At 46.8% G+C, this 23,098-nt stretch overlaps 1 protein-coding gene across 1 annotated transcript in view; it reads left to right on the forward strand.

Annotated features, from left to right (window-relative positions):
• The first annotated feature begins 4,822 nt into the window (after positions 1 to 4,822).
• The window catches only part of BMP6 (bone morphogenetic protein 6), a 144,520-nt gene continuing 126,244 nt past the window's right edge, over positions 4,823 to 23,098 (forward strand). The window contains exon 1 of the mRNA XM_007466389.1: positions 4,823 to 5,548. Within this exon, the coding sequence (XP_007466451.1) occupies positions 4,942 to 5,548 (607 nt within the window). The 5' untranslated portion in view covers positions 4,823 to 4,941. The remainder of the gene's footprint in view (positions 5,549 to 23,098) is intronic.

Below are 23,098 nucleotides of genomic sequence, written 5' to 3' on the forward strand. Positions count from 1 at the left end.
GGGACTGGCAGAACAATAATATCATATTTTCGTGAGACCTCCTAGTTGACACACAAGAGACACATCCAGGACAGGACACATCCAGAGGGAACCACAGGCGGGGTGGAGCTCAGAGGCCTCAGGCACTGCCCATCGGAACTAAATGTCCAATGATTTCTTGGAACAAAACTTCAGGGATTGTAGAGCTAGTCATAGAAGTATGTTAAGCACTGTTTTACTCAGTACAAAAAAAAAAAAAAAAAAAAGGGGGTTTACTCTGCCCATGTCAGTTATTCAATGAAAATTTCAAAAATGAGTATTCTGGATGTTTCTAAAGATTCTGTGGCTGGTGAGAATAGTCTGAGGCACACATCAGTAACAGATTTGCCGTTTGGGTTACAGTGTGGAAAAAAATCTCTGGAAACAGATTTATGTATTAGTTTTTCACTTTGCCACCAGATGTCCTTCATGAGTAGGAAAATATGATGGTTCGAATGATATTTTGAAGTGTGAATGCCCAGCATTTTTGAATAGTTGACAGTGAAAGGAAAGTGTGAGTGAATGTAAGTGTTGCCACAGACTTTTGGATGAGACATGTATTTTGAAGGCTGCCTTACAGGTGTAGCTTTTAGAAGCAAAATGTTTATTTAACTCTCAAATTTTCGTTTCTCAGTGCTCTGCAAACATTTACTTACCATATTTCCTTTTCATGCAACTCCAAATTGATATTTTGAAAGTTGGAGCAAATTATTATATTGAGAAATTCATATTAGGAAATACTCAAATCCTCACATGAACGTTAAAGATAAAAATGTGGTGTTTTAAGTGGAGTTGCCCAAGGATTCCAGGTGACCAGACCTCAGGCTTTTAAACACAAGAGCAGCATAGCTTAAAATACTGCCACGTTAAATTAATTCTAAAAGCAGCTACTTACATCTTTAGGAAAGTCAGTTGAAAGGGGCCCAGGTATGATTTAGCATAAAAATCAAAGACTGCAATTGCAGTTTATTGCTAATAAGATAATTCAAAGGAAAGCATAGAGTATAGAATATTTAATGTATCAAATTAATAAACAGCATCCTTTAAAAACAGAAATTATTTGGTCAAGTGTGTCATAAATGTAAAATAGAAACCCTCATAATATGAAAGGAACATGGGTAACTCCTCTTTTAAAGGCTTTGTCGTGTGAATTACCCTGTGCATTGATGGACACCTGGGTACAGGATTTTCGCCCTATCCCCATATCACCAAAGGCACAGGGTAGTCCTTCACTTTACGGTGAGGGTTCCTCACTCCCTCATTTTGTGCGTGGGAGTGGGACAGGCAACCTTGTCCAGAAAACTGAAGGCCATCTGCATGAAATGTCAGCCAAGCCACCAGATGTTTGATATAGATTGGTTTCTACATCCGGCTTCTTGACCGAATTCCTCCTCTTTCCACCCAGATGTTTTGGAGGCCCATGCAGGGAACTTAATGAAGCTTGTCCAGGCACACAGAGCAAGGGGCGGTGATATTTTGGTGTCCTGCAGGGGGCGAAGTTCCCTCTGATTTCCCTCCGGTCACACATCCCAGCAGACTCCAGAGCCAGACCTGTTCCTCTCCCTCACTCCCTCCCTCCTGAATCACATCTGGACTTTGCCCAACCCCTTGTCCCGGGACTTCTGGGGACTGTTGGGGTGGGAGATGGGGAGTGGTCAGAAAAGCAGGGGGTGGGCGAGGTCGTGGTTAGGGTCCCTTATCTACTCAGTGTTCCAGTAGGCTTGAAGAAACAGTGGTTCCAATTTTGAAGTTATTAAAATTTCAGAACCATATCTCTTTATGTCCTTTGCCCCTAATGGATCCAAGGTCATGTCTGAGTGTTTTCTGACAAATATGTGCACATGTTGGGGGCGGTGGGGACGTGAGGAGAGCACGCCCTCTTCTGTGGTCCTCGGTTGAATGTCACCATCTTTATGATCGTTGTCATAACTCATGTCACATATTTCCCCTCTGGCTCTTAAGCGAGTCGTGTGCTCTAGTGTTTGTCATCAGGAGGCACCCCCTTTTTCTTCTGTCATGCAACAGGGCCTGAGAGTCCATCTTGGTTGAGATGGGAAGCCCATGGCAGACCTGAATCAGGGTTGCTGCTCAGGTGTTAATTGATAACAAATCACTAAGGGCCATTTTAGACCCATGTCGTAGAGGTCCATCTACCTCTTACCAAGTATCCAAGAATAGGGGAAGATGGTGTGTCTGTGTGTGTTCTCCACTGGGTCAGTTATGCATATATAATAGGTGCACCTGGAATAGATGGGTCACAGTCAGCTTTTGTGTTTTAAATGGCATAGCCCTTCCTAGGTGCCCTATGCTCAGGGTTTTTACAGCTTTCCAGTACTTTACCCACTGCCCTGATGGGCTGGAGCTGCTTTTACTCTGCTTGTGTCTCACTAGAAGTCTTAAGAAGGTGTGACTAGGTTTGAGAAAGGAGGAGGCCCTTGGGAGGAAGCCCACATATACCTGCCGAAATTTCGGATCTTCTGATCAGAGCTCTTGGCTGCTGGCATTTTATGCACTGCAATGATTTTATGGTGGTAACAAGTCCCGGACAGAAGAAAGAAGTGATGGAGGCTAATCCTAAGGGGCCTGGCATCCCAGACCACGTAGTGATGTACACTCCTCTTTTCAGGTGAAAAGAATCCCTGCAGGTGGTTACAGATTGGCCTCCAGTGTGGCTGATGTTGTCTTGCCTGAGATCAAGGGCTACGGGACGTTTGTAAAATTAGTCTGTCCTAGAGACCACTGTGTCTGGGCCAAGACAGAACAACAGCTAAGAGTGAACCAGTGGATGGTGGGATGGTGGGAGGTAAAGACCCTTACCCATCAACACAGACTTTCACCAGGTAAAAGATCATAACGTTTTAAGAGAACTTCTTTCCAGGAACCACCAATAACTGGGCCTTCTTGGATAGGGTAAGGGCAAATGAATGTGCATGCTGAATGGCAGGTGGTGGTGGTGTTGTTTGGGGGAGGGGGCAGTGTCTGTAACTGAGAAGTGAGCCGGCCATGAAATTATAACGGGTTTTACATGCTTGACCTTGTCTAATGCTCCCAGCAACCCGAGTTTCAGGGCCCTGCCTGCGATCCTGAATGGGACATGCCAAAACCCTACGCTTACTGAAATCACCTTTACCACCTCTCCTCAAGTTTTACTGATCTTGCATCATGTAAATTCGATTGTCTTTCGGTACATTAAAATGCAACGTTAACAGACAAACTGGAGAAGCTCTGAAACATTTCCAAGAAGCTGGGGGCAGGGGGGCGGTGCTTTTTTTTTTTTTTTTTTTTTTTTTTTTGCCTCTTCTTGATCTCATTCACGGGCATAAACAGTGGTTGCTAACTCACTCATGTTCTCAAATGGGGTTTTGCCCAACAAATGAAAAGGGCTTAGAGAGTTCCACAGGCAATAGCAGTAATTTTTTACTACACTCTCTGATTACACCCTCTTTCTTTTGGGTGCTAGCTTAAGAAGGGAAGCCGAAGCCCAAATGAAGAAATAAATCAAAATACTCAGAGCCCAAGGTCTCAGGACGACGGGTATCGCTTATGCTTGGCCCTCTCTGTGGCGTTTGGGAACGGCTTCTCCGAGGGTGTGTCCCAACTTCCATCAGCTGCCTTTGGAAGCCACGTGCACGCTCAACGCCTGTATTACATCAATTAGAGAAACTAAGGAAGGAATGGGAAAAAGTGATGGTTTTCAGTTCTTCAATTGATTCAGGTGGCATTGATTTAACAGCTGATTTTACTTTTATTTAGTTAAGGCATCAATTTAGGCCTTTTATGGGATCGTAAAAGGGAAAGGTTCCCATCGGGGTGTTGATCAGATCATTCTTCCTAGCAGTGACCTCTTTGCCTTTGCCACCTAGCCACTCCTCGGGTGCCTCCGAGAATTCTCTGTACTTGAAACCTACGCGCGGCGGAGGCGATGCCTCCCGGGAGAGGGAGGGTGAAAGAAGGGGGCGGGCCTATTTAAATACAGGCGAGACGCGCCTCTTCATTGGCCGCCAGCCTGTCCGTTACCAGGAGGGCGGGGAGACCCGGGGGCTGGAGTGAGGTACCTGAGCGAGACGCGCACCAGAAAGCCCACGTTGGCCGCTGCGGGGAGCGCGGCTCCGAGAGGCGGGAGCCTGCGAATTCCGGCGCCGACGCCGCCGCTCCGCGCACGGGTCCGCTTCCCTCCCATCCCTTCTGCGAGCGGGGTTTGCAGGGCAGCCGAACGAGCACGGAACGGAAAGCAAGAGCCTCACCGCCTCCGCTTGGGGAGTGGAACGGCGCGCCGAGATCTTGAGGGGGAGCGACAGTGCCGTGCCCGAGGGCGGAGGGGGCGCGGAGTTTGTGAGAGGGAGAAGGAAGTGTAAGCCTCGCGGAGAAGGTGGGCATCTTGGGACGCCTAGTCCGCCACGGCCGGGGCCCTGCGGCGGGGTAAACTTCACGGCGGCCGTGCAAGCCGGGGAGAGGCGCGCGCGGGGATGATGCCGGGCATCCTCCCCAGCTGGTGAGCGGCCCCGCCGTCAGTCCAGCCGCCCCGGAGGGCGCAAGGCAGCGCACGTGCGCAGGCAGCCAGACCCCGGAGAAGACTGCGCCGTGACCCGCCCAGGAGCCAGGGCGCCGGCTGCCGCGCGGCCCCGACTCGGACGCACCTGGCCCGGAGCTTGCGCCTCCGGGGACCTGCGCGGGAGCGTGGGGCTCCCCCCCTGCCCCTCCAGCGGCCCTCCCGGGGATCGCCCCCTTCTCCCCTCCATCCTGGGCAACTGCGGGCACCCCAGACGAACATGAGAGATACGGACTGAGGGCCAGGAAGGGGAAGCGAGCCCGCCGAGAGGTGGCGGGGCTCTTCACGCCCAAGGGCCACCGCGGCCGCGCTCCGTCCTCGCTCCGCCGCTCCACGCCTCGCGGGGCCCGCGGGGCCAGCCCGGCTCGGCGGGGATGCTGGGGCGGAGGGCGCCGTGGCTGTGCTGGTGGTGGGGATTGCTCTGCGGCTGCTGCGGGCCCCCGCCCCTGCCCGCCGCCGGGGGCGCGCTGCTGGGGGACGGCGGGCGCCCCGGCCCCGCGGAGCAGCCGTCGCCGCCGCAGACCTCTTCCTCGGGCTTCCTCTACCGGAGGCTCAAGACGCACGAGAAGCGGGAGATGCAGAAGGAGATCCTCGCCGTGCTGGGCCTCCCGCACCGGCCCCGGCCCCTGCACGGCCTCCAGCAGCCGCAGCCCCCTGCGCTCCCGCCACCCCCGCCGCCGCCGCAGCAGCCTCGCGGTGAGCCCCCGCCCGGGCGGCTGAAGTCCGCGCCCCTCTTCATGCTGGACCTGTACAACGCCCTGTCCGCCGCCGACGACGAGGACGGGGCTTCCGACGAGGAGAGGCGGCAGCCCGGGCCGCGCGGAGGGGCCGGCTCGTCCCAGCCCCGGCAGGCGGCCCTCGGCAGCAGGAGCGTCCTGGCCCCCGGACCCGGCGGCGGCGGCGGCGCGTCTCCACTGACCAGCGCGCAGGACAGCGCCTTCCTCAACGACGCCGACATGGTCATGAGCTTCGTGAACCTGGGTGAGGATCTGGGGAAGCGTAGCGACCGGCATCATTGCCCCCCGCCCCCCCCCCCTTTCCAGTCTCCCGGGCCCGGGGAGGGGGAGTGAGAGGGTGGAGGAGCCCCTGGCGCTGGGGAGCCGGGCTGGCGCGGCGGGGACGCGGGGACGGGCCGGTTGCCCTCCCGCCACCTGCGCGGCCGGGGGCGGCACGTGCGCTCCCCTCGCCGGGGTTGAGCGCTGCGGCGGCGGGCGGGCTGGGAAGCTGGGTCCCGAGAGCGGCGCTGGCTGCCGCGTCTCCGTGAGCGGCCGGAGCACCGTCCGCGCTTTTCGCGTTGGTGCCCGGCTCGGGCCACGCCAGCCCGACTGTGGCAGCGAAGTCCGGCCCGAGTGGAGCCAGCTGGGAAGGAGAATGCTCTTCAGCACTTTCTCCTCCTGTTTTGGTTCTGCATCCTTAACGCTCTGAGTGCCAGTTTTCCCACCGGGATTCTGGGGACTCCGAGAGCAGCTGAGAACTCTGGAAACTTGACATGACTGCGTTTAGTGGTATTCACGGAATTGGGGGAGGAGGGATGCAGGAGGAGGTCCCGAAAGGACCGCGGAAGGCGCGCCAGTCCCGGCCAGGAGGGTCTTGCGCGGGTTTGGGGCCCGACCCCGAGCCCAGTTGGGGTCACCCACCCAGTGCCTTCGCTCACATGCCTTTGGCCAGTGCCCCAGAAGGCCGAACTTTTGATGAGTGAGGCTCCAGCTGCACGGGCAGGGAAAGGGTGCGGGTTGGGGGCCGGGGTTGGGCCCTGAGCTGGTCTGAACCGGTTGCCAGGCAACAGAATGGAAATTCAAGGGCGGCTAAATCGGGCTCAGCCACAAATGTTCTGTGGCAAACCCGGACGGAGTCACAGAGCCTTTACCCCCTTGAGTTTTCTCATCTGTTAATGAGAACGGTGTAAGGAAGACTTTTTCCAGAGTCAGTGCCTCCGATCTGTGCTACTCTTCATTCATAAACTGACTCAGCTTAGCGTAGACAAAGCGATGTAGGGGACGCGTTCTGTGCGGGGGGAAACGGGGCGCAGTAGCCACGCCCCAAGTGGGCGCAGCAGCGCGGTGGGGTGGGTCCCCGCGGACTTCCTTTCCGCTGCGAGACGCGTGGCTCTGGCCGGGCCCCAAAATGGGTTAGCAGATACTTACCAAAGTAGCACCCACGTCTCCAAGCCACGTCGAAGACGTCCGTCTTTTAAGGACATTATTTACTTGAATGATTCCCATGTAAAAACTTGAAGCGAACCTTTTACAAGTATGTCTAGGAGATGATTCTCAACTCCGCTGAGCGTTGGGGGAAGGAAGGAGAAGTGGGGCTGAGGGGCAGGGTCCGGGAGGATATAGAGCAGGACGATTGACATCCAGGTGGTGCAGAAATCCTCCTGGGAGACTCATGGCACGGGGAGTGGAGTCTCCAGGCCGGCCAGTCTTGCTTCTTGCAGTGCCAGGGTTTCTGATTGGACAGGAAATGTCACAGTGTGTTGGGACAAAATCCAGGGTTGAGCCACCTCCAAGAAGTATTCTAAGGAAATTCTCATGCTAGTCAGTAAAGTTGGGGGGCGGGGAGCGTGGGCGGGAGGAGGGGGACCAGTGCTTTTCCTTATTCTGACATTTCTGCTGCTTCTGGCGTAGTAAATTCCACCCATTGCCGCCCTCCCCCAAGTTTCCCCACAGCCTTGGGGAAATGTGTTATTGCCTTTTGGGGGTAGTCCCAACCTGAACAAAGTGGGAAGAATGGCACTTCTGGCTCCTCCAGGGACGATCATATTATAGTCTCCAGAAAAGAGTCCCTAGGCTTTACAACATGGTTCTCGACCTTGACTGACCATTAGCATCACCTGGGGCATGGAAAGAAGTAAGAGATGCTGGGCTTCTCCTTAGAGCAGTTAAGTCAGAATCTTAAGCTGGTGAGTTTCTGGCTTTTTTTTTTTTTTTGCCTTAGGTTTTTCTAATGTGCTGCCATGGTCAAGAAACACTGGTGTGGGAGATCCTGATGTCTGAAGGAAATCAGAGCATCCCAGAAAGCAATTAAGAGCAATGCTTCCTATGTCAGTGGCTCCCAAACATTGCTATACATGAGAATTACCTGGGGGCTTTTGAAGTCTAGATGTCCAGGTGGTACCCCATATCAGTAGTTAACGTGTGAGGTGGAAGCCAGGTATCAGCGTTTTGAAAGATTCCCCAGGTGATTCCAGTGGTGTTTGGGAACCACTGGTATTTGAAATTGTGAGAATTAGCTTGAGTAAAGTATGGTGACATTTACTGTGTTTAGTGACCTCCAAATTCTCCCCACTCCTTGCTTTTCTGACCTTTCCGGGTCTACAGATAGGCACTGCTTCTGAGTCGCACTGCTTGAGGCTAGTTGTCAATGAATCCTGCTAAAGCGATGGTTTAACATAGTATCTCCTTAGGGATATTTTCATTTTTCAGAACGATTTGTAAAGATTCAAAAAACAGCACTGAAAAATTCCAAGAGAACTCAACAGTAGGGTCATTTCAGGCCTGGGACAGGCTGAGATGGAAGGAAAAAGATTGCTGGGTAGGGAGTTCTGTCCCATGCCCCTCCTATCATACCACTGGGCTTTCTGACTGCAAGTTATAACTATCTGTAGGTCCAATCTTGGACTCCACGTGGGCGATTAGAGGAGAAAATCATTTCCAGGTAAGTAGAATCCAAGTCACAAGCTATGCCACCTGCCAGTCAAGCAGTTCCGTTTAATCTTAATCCATTTAGCAGTAGGAAAGGGGGATTTCATAATGAGAGGCTAAAAATGTGATAAAATCTGATTATCATAGCTCTGAGCATAAGGACAGTTCATTTGAAGGAAGTAATTGCTTAGCAATGTGGATTCTCTAAATACGGACGCTGGGAGAATTCCACAGATTTCTTACTCTGTGTCAGTGGCACGTTAGCTACTGCTTTACATGACTCTAAAGAACCTACAGAAAGAAACAGGTTACAGCATGGGTTTGAAAGTATTCTTGTATCTACTGAGTTAGGTAAGTTACAAACTGAAATAAGGGAAAATATGTTACACAGTTGTAAACATCCCTTCTTCCCTGGGGAGTAACTTACTCATGAAATACATTGAAAATGCTTTGAGCCTTGTCAGTCAGAGTGGTTATCAGGAAGTATGAATCAACAGGATACATTTCTCTTGCATATCCCAAAGGCTGGTCATTTGACTGGCCCACTGTTGTTTATGTTGACGGTTTTACACCCTCTCTGGGTGAGTAGTCTGGGGATGTTTAACCTCCTTTGTCCTAACCTGCCGGTGTGCAGAGTTGCCCGCTAGGCAGGCTTGGTGCACTCGTGAACCTGCATTCAATGTGGGCAGCACATGCCATTTTCTACTTGTTTTCTAATGCTAAAAAGTGTCTTGGCAGCCTAATAAGCAAGCCTGCCTATTTGGTGACCTTGGAGAAATATCCTGAAATAGCTCAGGTCTTAGCTTAAAATTCACCTTTGTAGAAGAAACCTTCTCTAACCACTCCATAGAAACTGGCACTGCTCTCACCCTCACCCACTTATGTACCATCACTGCACCCTGTTTATTTCCTTGGTTGCACTTATCACAAGGAGTATTTTGTTTTTTCTTTTAAAATTTGCTTACTCATTTGTTTGTCACCCCTCTAGGATGTCAGCCTCGAAAAGCAGCCAGGCTTATCCACTGTTGTAACCTAAGTTCCTAACATAATGCTGAGCGTACAGAAGGTGCTTAATCAAGATTGAATGAATTAAAGTAGACACATTCATTTACAATTCATATTTCACTAATCTGGAAGGGTATATCTGATGTTTTATTTAGATCATTTACAAGTGGTATACCTGATTTTTATTAAGTAAAACATTTGAGGTAAGTGAAGACATTTAGGACATTGAGATTCATGATATCTGATGTATATCATCATGCTTTATGAATATACCTCTTTATTAGTTACCCATATGTATATTAATTTGTAATACGCATTACATTTGAGAGTAGTGCAAAGGTCTCATTAAATCTCTGCATTTCAGGCTTCATTTATTTATTTTAAATTAATGAGGTGTTGATCTACAGATGCTAGGACACATTGAAATAAAAAACTCAAGCTATGGTCAGAAAAAGGAATCAGCATGTGTTAGTACAAGTAACAAGAAACTTATTGTACTGAAAATACTGGCAATCTTCTGAACAAAATTACTCTCTGGAGACATAAATTAGAAGAAAAATGGAATACTCCCTACTTGGATTTGTAACTAGATACACTGTATTGTCTTTTCCTCACACGATCAGTGGTCCTATTTTTCATTTAAGCTGCCTGTACTTAGGAAGATTTTTGTTAGCAGAAAAGAAATCTGTGCCTGCAAGCTATTCACAGCAAAAATAGTTTGGAGAATTTGGTTGCAATTGTGTGGCTCAGAGAAGGAGTAGATAGTCTCCTAAAGAGATTTCAAATAGTAAATGTGAGATTCAGTGGTATTTCAACAAAAAAAGTTGTACAAAGTGTTCTTCAACTCGGATCAAAGGGCAAGCAGATATCATTGTTTAGACCTTGGATGGTGTTTCCTCTGCTTGTCCTTCTAAGAATGGGTAGAAATCCTTTTGAAATGTGCTGAATCATTCTTGGTTCCTTTACTTGAGAGCTTACCTCTGATTAGCATGGAGGAAGGATTCCTAGTGATATAAACATCTGTGTAAGTGAAAAAAACCCAAACTTCAGCACTTTCTTCAGCATGTAATTGTTTCATCACTGTGTCTTCAGAGTTTAGCTACTTTAAATGTTGAGTTTCACATCAGTATTTTCCTTGGATACGGCAGTGGGAGGGTGAATACTGGATATCAAAGGTAGGACAGCAAACTCTCAGATAACCAACTGCTCTCATCTTTGCCTCTCCCTTATCTGTTTATGAAGCTGAGTTAGGAAAGGAAAGCAAAGCAAAGTGAATACAATTTCTTGGGTAATTAACCAGCTTTGTGTAAATTTTTTCTCAAGTCAGTCCTCTGCTGTTTCCCATTCTGTACTTAAAAATGAATTATTCCATGGAATGCTCTTTTTTCCTTAATATAAAGCCTTTGCAGTTTTCTTTTTTTTAAATCCTCTCCCTTTTGGGTTTCCCTCCCATGTACATCACCACAGTGCGGTAAGTAGAGTTCCCTGTGCTGTACAGTATGTTCCCCTCAGTTGTCCATTTTATACATAGTATCAATAGTGTATATATGTAATCCCAATCTCCCAGTTCCTCCCACCCCACCACTTGCAGTTTTCTCTTAACTTTTCCATTTGGAGCCTTATTCTGAATAAGGACAAAGCTCTCGTCTGAATTTGTCACATCACCACCTTCTGCGCCTCCAGCAGTAGGAAGGAAAGTAGGCAGTATTTTAATCGGATCACTGCATTCCTGACTAGACTAAGCTTCCGTAAGTATCTGAGTAAAAGGGGTAGAAACCAAACATAGACACTTCCTAAGATGTGAGTCCTTTGCAGAATCCCATGAGTGTAAACAGCTGTGATCCATTAACCTTTCTCCCCGACCCTCTCCCCAGGCATCCTAGGGAGGCGACATAGTGTCCTGGCTGAGCGGCGTCACCCACGGGCTGATAGGGTGGGCAGGTAGCAGCTTCTCCCCTTTTGTGTTCCCCATGAAGAGCTGGCGTGTTCTGTTGCCTTCATTTCTGTTTTCATCATGACAGCTGAGTTGCTCTTACTCAAGCACATTTTCTCATAATACTCCTACTTCCTGGCTCCCCCTTCCTCCACCTCTTGCCCTCGGGAAACTTGGGACCAGAAAACGGTCCCAGTCCTACCTGGAATGTATGAAAGTGGTGACAAGTACGTCAAGGAGAAGGAAAGCCATTCCCGTTTTCACAAAAATTTGTTACTAAAGAACCAGGGCCATATCAACCTCTAGAGTTTTTGTGCGTGCCAGAAATTCTCGGAGCTGCAGAGTTATCCCTGTATGTCTTCCCCCACAAGCTATTTTTAAAAATGCTTTTTATTTATTTTAATTTTTTATGTGTTTTTATCTAAAAATCTTTTAAATTGGAGTATAGTTGATTTACGATGTTGTGTTTCAGATGTACAGCAGAGTGACTCAGTTATACATACATATCGATTCTTTTGCAGATTCTTTTCCTTGAGAGGTTATTACGAGATATTGACTGTAGTTCCCTGTGCTCTACAGTAGGTCCTTGTTTATCTATTTTATAAATAGTAGCCATGTATATGTTAATCCCAAACTCCTAATTTATCCTTCCCACCCCAAGCTTTAGAAATAAGACATTGTAGTGCACTGAAGCAGATTGGATTTTTTGGCACGGTTTACTAGTGTTTTGAAAATATTGTTCTCTGCAATTACTCTTTCCACTGTAAATATGTAGTATTTCAGCCTCCTTATGAAGTTAGACTCTGGAGCTGGTTGGGATCACACAGCTACCTCCCATGACTGTTGTTTTTCTGGAGGAACGTGGCCAGCAACGGACAACTTGTTTTTAAGTTGGGTTTCCTCTCTCAATAGGCAGTTGGGGATGATTGGTCCATTTGTGTTATCCATGGGTCCTAGAGTTTACAGCTTGAAAGGTTCTTGCATATGATGTTTTCTGTTGTGTTTGCAGTTACATCTGTTAGATGTACTCAGAACCGTTTCTTCCTCGCTGCTCGTACATCTTAAGGCTGAGGAACAACGAACAGAACCACAGAGAGAGCCTGACGCATCAGAGGAATAGGGCTATCAAGTTGTTGGTCAGGTGTGAGTGGATAATTCAGGAGAAATTATAAAAGCATGCAAGACCACAGCCCACGGCAAGAGATGGGGAGCCCAAATCTGGAATTTTGTGGGTTTTCTCTTAGTGGATAGCATTCTCTCCTAGAACTCTGCTTTTAGAAAAGAAAAAACTATGCATCTCTAAAAATACCCCTTCTTTGGTATGTCGAAGGACTGTTGACCTTAAAGAATTGTTTTCTGCTCCAAAAATGAGTTGAAAACTATGCTGCCCTGAGCGGCATTGTTCTACTGATGTCCGCAGGCACTGATTCTTTTCCTGCCCTGCCCATATCCATTATTAAAGAGATTGGGTCCATAATAGAGATGCTATCTAAATTGCATCAGGTAATTCCTGGATGGGTCCCCACGGTCCTGTTATCTCCAACCCAGTCCCAGATGACTGGGTCGAAGACTCCCCTTCAGACATTTTTGCAGAATGAGGTTCTGGTTCTGAGTGGGAGAGCCTTCCTGGCTCTTGGGTTTATGGGCACACGCCCTTGGTTCCTGATCCTGCCAGATAGTTCGGGGATTGTCCTACGCCTGAAATGTCCTTGCTCTGTAGCGCTGATTTTATGTTCAGATTGTTTTCTCATCATCTGAGAGCTCCGAGGGGGGAGGAGCCGGGTGGCTTCACAGCAGGCAGAAAGCACTGCCCAGGAGCCCTCTCCACACTGCACTTTGATATCTGCCGACAGCCTTATTATGACTCTCCTACCACTTACCCTTTTCACCTTGTCCAGAATGTAACTTCCAGCTTTAAACATCTGCGCCTGTTGATTGTTATTCCTGTGTTTACAGTCTTGTTGGTTTCCTGTTCATGAACATGGGCTGGCAGAAAATTGACTCGTGTTTCAGCAGAGCATGAACTAACTGCATCATCCGTGTGAGCTATTTTCTGTGCTGATGAGGCCGGGAGATTTTTATAATCGGCCTTGCTTAATCTCTGGGACTGCTTATTTTCTCTCCCCGCACCCCCCCTTTTCAGTCTATGAGTTGAAATATTATAAAGACAGAGCCTTGTAAACTACACAGTGAAGGACTGAAAGTTTTACTGTTTTTGCAAATTTTATTGAACACTCTATCAGGATAAATTAGCAGAGAAGCTGTGCATTAAAAAAAAAAAATACACTTTACTTTTTAGAGTAGTTTAAGTCTACAGTAAAATTGAGTGAAAAGCTCAGATTTCCCACATAACCCCACGCCTCTGCATGTGCACAACTCCTCCCGGGATCACCATTCCCCACCAGGGTGGTACATTTGTTACAGTCAGTGAACCTGCATGGACACATTATCACTCAAAGTCCATAGTTTGCATTACAGCTCACTCTTGGTGTCGGACATTCTGTGGCTTTGGATGAATGTCTACTGACATGTATCCATCGTTATGGTACCATACAGAGTAGTTTTCACTGCCCTAAAAATCTTCTGAGGAGAAACTGTACTTTTAGCCAGAAAAGCTAATCAGTAAAAATCCTAAGATTCAAAATATGCGGAGTTTGGGGCAAGGGAAACTAAATACCTTTGTTGAACAATATTTTGTTTCTGCTGCTTTACCCCATCAGTGTACAAGTAATTTTGATTGACTGCGTAGGCCTTATTTTGTGCTTCTGTGTGTTGACACCAAATCCATTAGAAATCTCTCTCTGTTTTTTTTTTTTTTTTTTTTTTTTAGGGTTTTTTTATTTTGTGCTTCTGTGTGTTGACACCAAATCCATTAGAAATCTCTCTCTGTTTTTTTTTTTTTTTTTAGTCTAGGAGTTTAAAAATCTTTTTTCGCCCACATACTTTCAGTGAGGTGTCTGTCACCATAGTACCTAGACAATCCCTCAGGCAGAGATATGAGCGATTAAATTTCTCCCTGGCTTGTGCCCTGTTTGATCCATGCTTGGCAGGATTTGGGCGAGTGAAAGAAAGAGGCCTGAAGAATGAACAAGAATTAGAGGAATTCTGTGCTTGTAAATTATTAAAATTTGGGAGGTTGTTGGGAGAGGGGTTAAAGTTTTCAGAAAGGAAGAAAAAACATTGTTAAAACTTAGCGTGATTACTGCATTGAAAAACTCACAAAAATACATTTTCGTGGCCTTAGTGGCAGGATCGGGGACTTGAAAAGGTTTCCTCAGGAGAGACTGTTTAGATCAGATTAAAATTAAATTAATAGAGACTCCTTAAACCAGAGGTCTTTGTGGGTGAGGCTCATTTGCTTTGAACTGTTTTCTATGAGAAAGGGCTACACAAATTAATGGTGAAGAAATGAGAAGATGCAATAATGTAAACAAGGAACATGGAAACCCTAAAGAGTGGTGTTGAACAAATAGTTAGCAATTCATTTGAGGTAGTTTGGGAACTTGTGAGCATTTCTTTACAAATACTGTACAGGTGAGACACTACATGAATTCTCCTCAGGTCTCCTTGTGTCAGCTCTCCTTGTGTCAGCTCTCCATGTTATTGGGATGTCTTCTCACTGAATTCTAGCTAAATCACCTCCTTTATTTTCCCCACATCCCTGCAGAGATGAAACCTCTCAAAAAGAGGAGCTTGGGACCAGGGCCAGATCCGTGGATTTGAGAAATTCAGCTTTGTTCTCTAACACCTGCCTTGGTATGCGCTGTGGTTTAACTGCCTCTCTGTCTGGTGGGATAGAAGTTCAATCAAGCCAAAAGTGAAATGATACCGAAGGGTGGGGCTAAGATTATGGAGGTTAAAGTGAGGAAGACACAGGTGTCTTCAGTTGAAGATATTTGGAGAGTTGCATTTTTCCCGAGGTCCATGGAACAGGCCTTTGCATTTTTACGGGGTCTGTCTAGGACAGAATCCCCTAATACCAGCTTTGGGAACTCATCCCACAAATCTGGCCCCTCGCTTATTTCATCTACTTAATTGAGGTTGTTTGTCTCTGTTGTTACACATGCACGTACATGTCATCCCTCTAAGATGTGGAGGCCAGCATAGCTGCGGGGATGCAGGTGGTACCCACTGGAGCTTAGTTTCTCCCTCTCTCCTCTTGCTTTTCCCTTTCCTCTCTTTTCCTCCCATTAATAAATTTGGCAACTCCATTGCATTTTTTCCCTATTTTCTATCTGTTCTTTTTCCGTAGTCCTGATGCCTTTGGTTGTCATCGACCTAACAGCAGATTGTTTACATCTCCATGGATTCTGGTGGCTTCTACCATCAAAACGATGCATCGCTCACTAGAATGGTTTAGTAGCTGGTTTTCTTGATGGTGCTAGAGAGTGCTTAAGGCCTCTTCAGTATAGAGTTGAGGACAGAGCACCTGATTAAGATTCGGGAAGCTTAAGCCTCTAGTCTTCGTGTTATCCCTCTTTACAGTAGCGTGTTCAAGCCACTTAACCGAGGTTCTGAGTCTTCCCTTGTCTGTAAAATGTGAGTATTGGGCTAGATCAGCATTTTCCAAGTAGCGTTTCATAGAACACTTTTCCCAAATGCTCTGCAGAGGAAGAGCTCACCTCCAAGGTAAAGGAAACTGAAGATGATTCAAAGAGATGGAAAGATAATCCATGCTCTTGGACTGGAAGAATACTGTTAAAATGGCCAAACTACCCAAAGCAATCCACAGATTTAATGTGATCCCTATCAAATTGCCCTGACAAGCCCAGCAGTAGGGAAGTCTGCTAACTTGCTTTAATAGAGTTTTCTGAGCCGACTTTTCTTCTGTAACCCTTTTTTCCCCCTGAAACATCCTTGTGTCAGACCTGGGCCTCTCTGTCCCAAGGGCCACTCCTGACCCTCCCCTCGTCTTCTCTGTAGAGCAGGGATGGGACCCCAGAAGGCTGCCTTTCCAGCTGCTACTACTCTTCTGTGTCTCTGGCTCCCTCTGGAAGGGCTGCCTTGTGCCATCTTCCACTGGTGGCCCCAGGCTCTCTTCCTGAGGATGGAAGTGGCTTCTGACTATTGCTTATCCATGGGGTGTCTCACCACAACCTGCTTGCCTTCCCCACTGTGATGCCTCCAGTCCCCTGCATTCAATTCCCTCTGTTTTAAACACTTGCTGGGATCGCTCTTTTGCTGGCTGGACCCCGATTGCTACGGCCTTTTAATTCTCTGGAACACAGCAGAGAAACCCCAGACTATATATTGTTCAGAAATTAATTCTAGGAGTGTAATTCTATTGTGTATCTGATTATTTTTTTAAACAGCTTTCTTGCAGTATAATTGACACACAATAAGCTGCTTATTTAAAGTATAAATATGGTAAACTTTGACTTATATAAGCACCTCTGAAACCATCACCGCAATCAAGATAGAGAATGTATCCAGAGCTATTCTTTTAAACAGTTGCCTATGCCAGGAAGTGCAGTAATATCCTAGCCCACAGGAAGCGTAGTGAAAATTCCCATCGTTCATTGATGCCACTGTCGTTCATGCTTTTATATGCTTTGAACATCCTTAAGAATATAATTTGCTGAAGATGCTTGTGAATGGTTTTCTTGGATTAGAGAACTCTGGGGTCAAGTGTGGTGACTGGCCTCGATCCTGTATCTTACCTCCCATATTTATTTTAGGAGCTCGTAATAAAAATAGGCAGATCTCTTCTAATTTCGACGTCAGGCATCTGGGACACTTTGGGAGGGTTAATGACCCTATTGTCATCTTCTTCCTCAGTCCTCAAGTTGAAACGATTTGATCCTTCTGGCAAACATCACAAAGATGCTTCCTTGTGTTTCTGTTTTAAATTCTGGCAACTGAGGTAGAGCACAGGTCCAAGAAATTTACGAAAGTAGACTCCAGTTTACTCCTAACTTTCCCCCGCTATGCTCATCTTTCTCCAAATGTTCTGTAAGCTTAAACAGAGCTGCATTTTTGGGAGGGGGGCAGGTTGTAAGAACATGTCAGTATTGTATTTCTTTATGGCCTTTTGCCTTAAAGAATGATTGATGTCACTTATTATCCTATTATCTCAGCAAGGCAAAAACAGACTTTTATAGCTTCAAACTTACAGCTATAAAAGCAGATAGATAGATAGGGGAGAATTTGGAGATTTGGGGAGAAAATTATTATTTAGAGTAGTGTTAATGTTCCAGATAGCACCCAGTCACACGATAGAACAGTCTGGTAAAGTTGCTTAGCTCTCTCTCCCGCCTCCCTGCCATTCAGGGAAGCTGCTCTTCCCTTGCTGCCCATTTTCTCCTGTCCCATTGCCATCTGACCCCTGTCCCCATCACTCTGGGGACATTCTTCTATCAGGGGCAACTAACCACTCTGCCCTGAGTCGTCACCCTCCCCTCTGGAAGCCTTTATCCCTCTGACACTCCTTACCCCCCACTGTACAGTCCTAAGAAATTCCTTGGCTTTTGTAACTTTGCTTGCACCCTCTTCGTTCTTTTTCTATCCTCCCGATTCCTGTGTGGGGACATTCCTGAAAAACAGGAAAAGATTCAGAGGGCTGGCATGTGGCACTCGACCTACACATGGGGCTGAGATGGCCGTGAGTTTCGAGGGGTGGGGGGAGCACACTCAGATGTAGGAGTTAGGAGATGATGTGCAGCCACAGGGCGTGATGGTGGCCAGATGCCAGCTTTCAGTGATGCGCGTGCAGGCTGAGTGGACCAGGTGATGGGGACCCTGGCAGCTGGTGGATTCAGGCAGCCAGATGTCAGCGACAGGGAGGTATCTCAGCTCGGAGCCCCTCCTCGTGTATTTCCCTTTTGCTTACCCATCCATTCAAAGTGTAGTCAAAGTTTGCGTCTCAGACTGTTTGTGCAAGACCCAGTTGGGTTTTTTAAAATGTCTAAATTTCTGTGGACCCATACTTTTGTCAAATTCATTAAAAATGAACGATTAGAGAGGTGAAATGGAAAAAGCAAAATATAAAATCAAGCCTCAATTTCTAATGATCAGATTCCATCGATATAAAATGATTGGTCAAGTTGCTACCAAACTGTCTGGACAGTCTCCCTTTTGTACTCGTCTCACTGCAGGACAGTCACACAGAGTTTGTGAGTCAGCACAGATCTCTCTCTCTCTCTTTTTTTTTTTTTTTTTTTTTTTTTTGCGGTACGCGGGCCTCTCACTGCTGTGGCCTCTCCCGTTGCGGAGCACAGGCTCCGGATGCGCAGGCTCATGTTCCCTGCATCAGCAGGCGGACTCTCAACCACTGCGCCACCAGGGAAGCCCAGAGATCTCATTTTTATTGACGTGCAATGAAAACCTTCTTGGGCTCGCCAGGACTCGGGGGCTTTGCTGTGGGAATCTACACTTGAACAAGCCTGCGTGGACGTGAGAGTGCTGGCAAAGGGTTGAGAACCGGGGTGCTCATTGCTCAGGGTCACCTTCAATCTCTGTCCGCACTCCCACACCCAAGCAGTTGCTGGACTTACTGTTTCTGCTTCTGAAATCTCTCACTCATGTCCCCCCATCTTTTTCTTCTGTTCTCTCCCCACGTTTCCCAGATGAGGTCTTTGAGTTTGGCCTGGACTTCTATGCCGGCCTGGACTTCTATGCCGGCCTGTCCTCCTGCTAATCCACCCTTGGATCAGCGCCAGCTCGGTGTCTCTGTAACACAGATGTGATCTGTTATCTCCCCTCCATCACCTTCATTGGATCCTTATGGCCCCGAAGGAAGCCAGGATGCTGTTCTGACTCCATACCCTTTGCATTCCATCCCCTCCCTTCCTCTTTGTCCCCACTGTCATTCAACCAACCAAGTCTGCTCTGTGATTTCCTTCCTGTGGCCTTTTCTCCTGATTTCTTCCATTTGCATTGCATCGCTTCCCATTTCCACATTCTTAGTTTGACTTGTCCTTTAAACCCCAGCTCAAATGCCATCTTAGCAAGGAATCCTTTTGGGAATTTGCTTACCACGTGCCATGACTCTTGGGAAGAACATTTGGGGTCTAGGGACCTTCCCCAGTGCAGGTCAGCATGGAGTGGCATTCACAGTTCAGATGTGTTTGCAGATGAACTCTGTGTGGCCTAGAGGAGGGAGCTGGGAGCCTTAAGTTCCAGTGTGGGTGCTCTACCTGCCAGCTGGGTAGATCTGGGCAAACCACCTTCAACACCGACTTCTCTGATTCTTTGTCATGCAATGCTTTGTGCCGCTCAACACCCCTTCTCCCCGCAGGTACCCAGCGCTGTGCCTTACCTTACATGATACTCTCATGGGATGGATGAGGGTTAGTTTCTCTAAAATACAATGACGTGTGTGGTCTTCCTTCTCTCTCTCAACGCCAGTAACATCAGTTATTTGAATGAGAGAATTCTGAATGGTGAAACACTGCAGATCTGAGGAATGCTTATGAACTTCCATTTCACTGGTGGTTATAAAACAAAATGTTACCTTCTTTTGGGGTTTATGTTCTGTGACTTTCTAGATGGTGGAGGGGGAAAAAAGGCCTCGGGGAGGAGAGATGTTGTTATCCCTCTATCTGATGTCATTATGACTTTAATAAGTATTCCTAGGAGTCAGAAGTGCTGCTGGATCTAAATTTAAGTTTCCTGCTTATGCCACGACTCCGCCTGCAGCAGGTTTCAACGCCAAATACTTATCTTGTCAGCTTCTCCAGGAGGCGGCTGGCTTGGCTTCTGTCGTGAAGGTGTTAGTCACTCTGTTTACATAAGGGCTGAGGGGGTGACATCATGTCTATTGAATCAAAGTCACTCAGCTCCCCATTGGGCAACAGGGAGCGTTTAAATACCCAAACCAGATCAAAGCCAAGGGCAGAGTTGAGATACCCCTGCCCAGGAGTAGCGAGGTCTGGCCAGAGGGAGGGTGGTCTCTTGGGTGGGTGTCCGAAACAGACGTGCATTATTGCCTCCCTGTGTTTCCAGACCATTGGTGAAACGAATCATGCAGAATAAAACTCTGAGCGGCCAATCCAGAGAGACGGCTTAAGTGGGCGCAAGTGCGTCCAAATAGGTCGGAAAAAGTGTCAAATCGGTGTAAGTGCATGCAAGATGGGATGTTTCTTTTTATAGGCTGTTAGAAAAGTTGTTTAAAATTAAACAACTCTTTAGTACTTAAATTATGTATAATGAGGACAGGTAGGTCCTGGAACAGAGAACTTTTTTTTTTTTCTTCCTTATCCCACTTCAATTTTGCTGTCCCTACTAGAGTATGCCAGACATAAACACTTTCATTTCCAGGATATATATTAGCCTTAGCGTGGAGGGAACGGGGAGAGATGGCATTGATAGAGGCCAGAGAAGTAGCAAGTCTAGTTCACCTTCACATTTTTATTTGATGAAATGCGAGGACGTAGCCACGGGAACTAGGAAAGTAATTCGAGACTTGTAAGTCCCATCAAGTGATAACCTTGTGAGTTTTATACCTTTTAAATATAGGTAAAAGTAGAGGAAGATATATTATACAGTTGACATTCCGTTTACACCTCCCAACCCCAAATAAATAGTTTATTGATATACTCTCCAGCTTGGTTGCAGTGTAATTGACAAATAGAAATTGTATATATTTAAGGCGTCCGTGGTGATGATTTTTTTTTTTTTTTTTTTTCCCCTGGAGTGAAATGAAAATAGGGAAAAAGGGAGAGCTATTGAGATTATACTTTAAAATAAAATGAAAACTGAATGAGCCTATAATTACCTTTTCTGGAGAATTTATAAAAATAAGATTTGAAACTATCCTCGTTACGGAGCACAGGCTCCGGACGCGCAGGCTCAGCGGCCGTGGCTCATGGGCCTAGCCGCTCCGCGGCATGTGAGATCCTCCCGGACCAGGGCACGAACCTGCGTCCCCTGCATCGGCAGGCGGACCCTCAACCACTGCGCCACCAGGGAAGCCCCATGGTGATGATTTGATATATTGTGAAATAGTGTCACAATCAAGCAATTAACATATCCATCACCTCACATAATTTCCATTTTCTTTTTTTTTTATTTGTGGTGAGAACACTTAAGATCTACCCTTTTAGCAGATTTCAGGTATACAGTATTGTTTTTGTAGTCACATCGCCGTGCAGGAGATCTCAGGGACCCATTCATCTTGTGTAACTGAAACTTTGTTCCCTTGGACCAACATCTTCCTGTTTCCCCCTCTCCCCCAGCCTCTTGTAGCCACCATTCCACTTTCTGCTTCTACGAGTTTGGCTATTTTAGAGTCTACATATGAGTGTGATCACACAGTATTCATCCTTCTGTGTCTGGATTATTTCACTTAGGATCATGTCCTCCAGGTTCATCCACATGGTCGAGAATGGCAGGGTTTCCTTCCTTTTTAAGGCTGAATACTGTTCCATTGTACATATATCCCGTGTTTTCTTTTTCCATCTGTTGATGGACACTTAGGTTGTTTCCACATCCTGGCTAGTTGACTGTTTTGTTTTTTTATTTTTACCTTTGGCTGTCTTTAGGAACAAGTAACCGTGTGTAATGTTGCATTATTTGGGAATTGTAAGGTTACGGTGTCTCAGGCGTTGTACTATTTACGCCTCATTTTTTTTCCCGTTTGGCTTTTGTAAGGAACACGATTTATCTTGCATCTGTAGGGTGTTCTCTAACCAGGGCACTTCCACTCGCCTCTCAGGGTTGGAAGACATGGGACACTCTCTTCTGAAGCAGATGGCTCATCCTTTTGGTTTCTCTTTTCTAGAGGCCTTTGTTTTCAGGACAGTGGAAATGCTTGCTCCTTCCCACGCACCTGATCCCTCTGTCTCCCTCATCTGGCGATCCGTTTCTGTGGCTTTTCTGGTGCTTGGGGCCTGGCTTACAGGAAACTGAGCTCAGAATCGAAACTCCTTCCAAAATGCCACCTTGCATCCCTAAACACCACAGGGACAACTGGGGTAGCCCTGTTTCACTCTGTGAAAATAAAATAATATGTCACCAGGACGTTTCACTGGAATGAGGAATTTATTTCCATTATTCTAAGGTCAACTACAGTACATGGTTTTTCCTACTGGGCAGCAAACATGTTTTACCGAACCCTTACCTAAGAGCTTTTCGTTTATAATTCCACGATGAGTTCTTGACTTCCTCCTTGTTGATGCTTGCAAATATTGTGATTGACTTCCACACCTTTTTGGGGAAGCAAATTCCAAGTTACGATTCATCTCTTAATTTTGGCCAGCATTTTGTTGTGAACATTTTCACACACACTGAAAAATGGAGAGATTTTATAGTGAATATCTATGTACCCTCCACAGAATGCAAAAAAGATCTATTTGTAAAAGACTTACAGATAGCATATGAAGACAGAAGGATGTTGGTTCTACTGTTGCATCATTTTACATTTTGGGAGATAGAGTGGTAGAGAGTGTGCCTCTAACTAGATGGCATCTGAGGCGTCCTGGGTGGTACACCCTGAAGAAAAGCTTCCTGAAACCCAGAGATTATCTTCCATGTTAGAAATGACAGGTTGAATTGTTTGTCCAGTGTTTATGGAGTCCCGTGAAGGCACCCGGCTAGGTGCTGACCACAGTAGGGACAGGGAGAGGTGGAGTTGCATAGACCCCTAACCCTGACCCCAAATCCCTTTGCATTGTGGTGTCTATGATAGAGGTAAAAACAATATTATGTGAGCATCAAGGAGGATGTGATTAATTCGTGGGGGGACATGGCCTTCAGGCCGAGGGTAGAGAGGAGTGGGTTTCTGCTGGTGAATTTGGAAATCACAGGCATTCCTGCAATTTTCCTCCAATTTTAAGTTTAGAAGGTTTAATAAAGAGGGGAAATTAGGTGATAGACTCATGAGTCACACCTACGAGATGATCACTGGTGGAAAAAGGACTCCTTCCAGAAACTAAAATCTGAAAGGTTATGATTTAAATAGACGTTTGACTAGACTTAACCTGGTCTTCCTGGAACGCTTTCCCTCCTTTC

This window comes from Lipotes vexillifer, unplaced genomic scaffold, assembly GCF_000442215.2.
Source record: "Lipotes vexillifer unplaced genomic scaffold, Lipotes_vexillifer_v1.1 scaffold444, whole genome shotgun sequence".
NCBI lineage: Eukaryota > Metazoa > Chordata > Mammalia > Artiodactyla > Lipotidae > Lipotes > Lipotes vexillifer.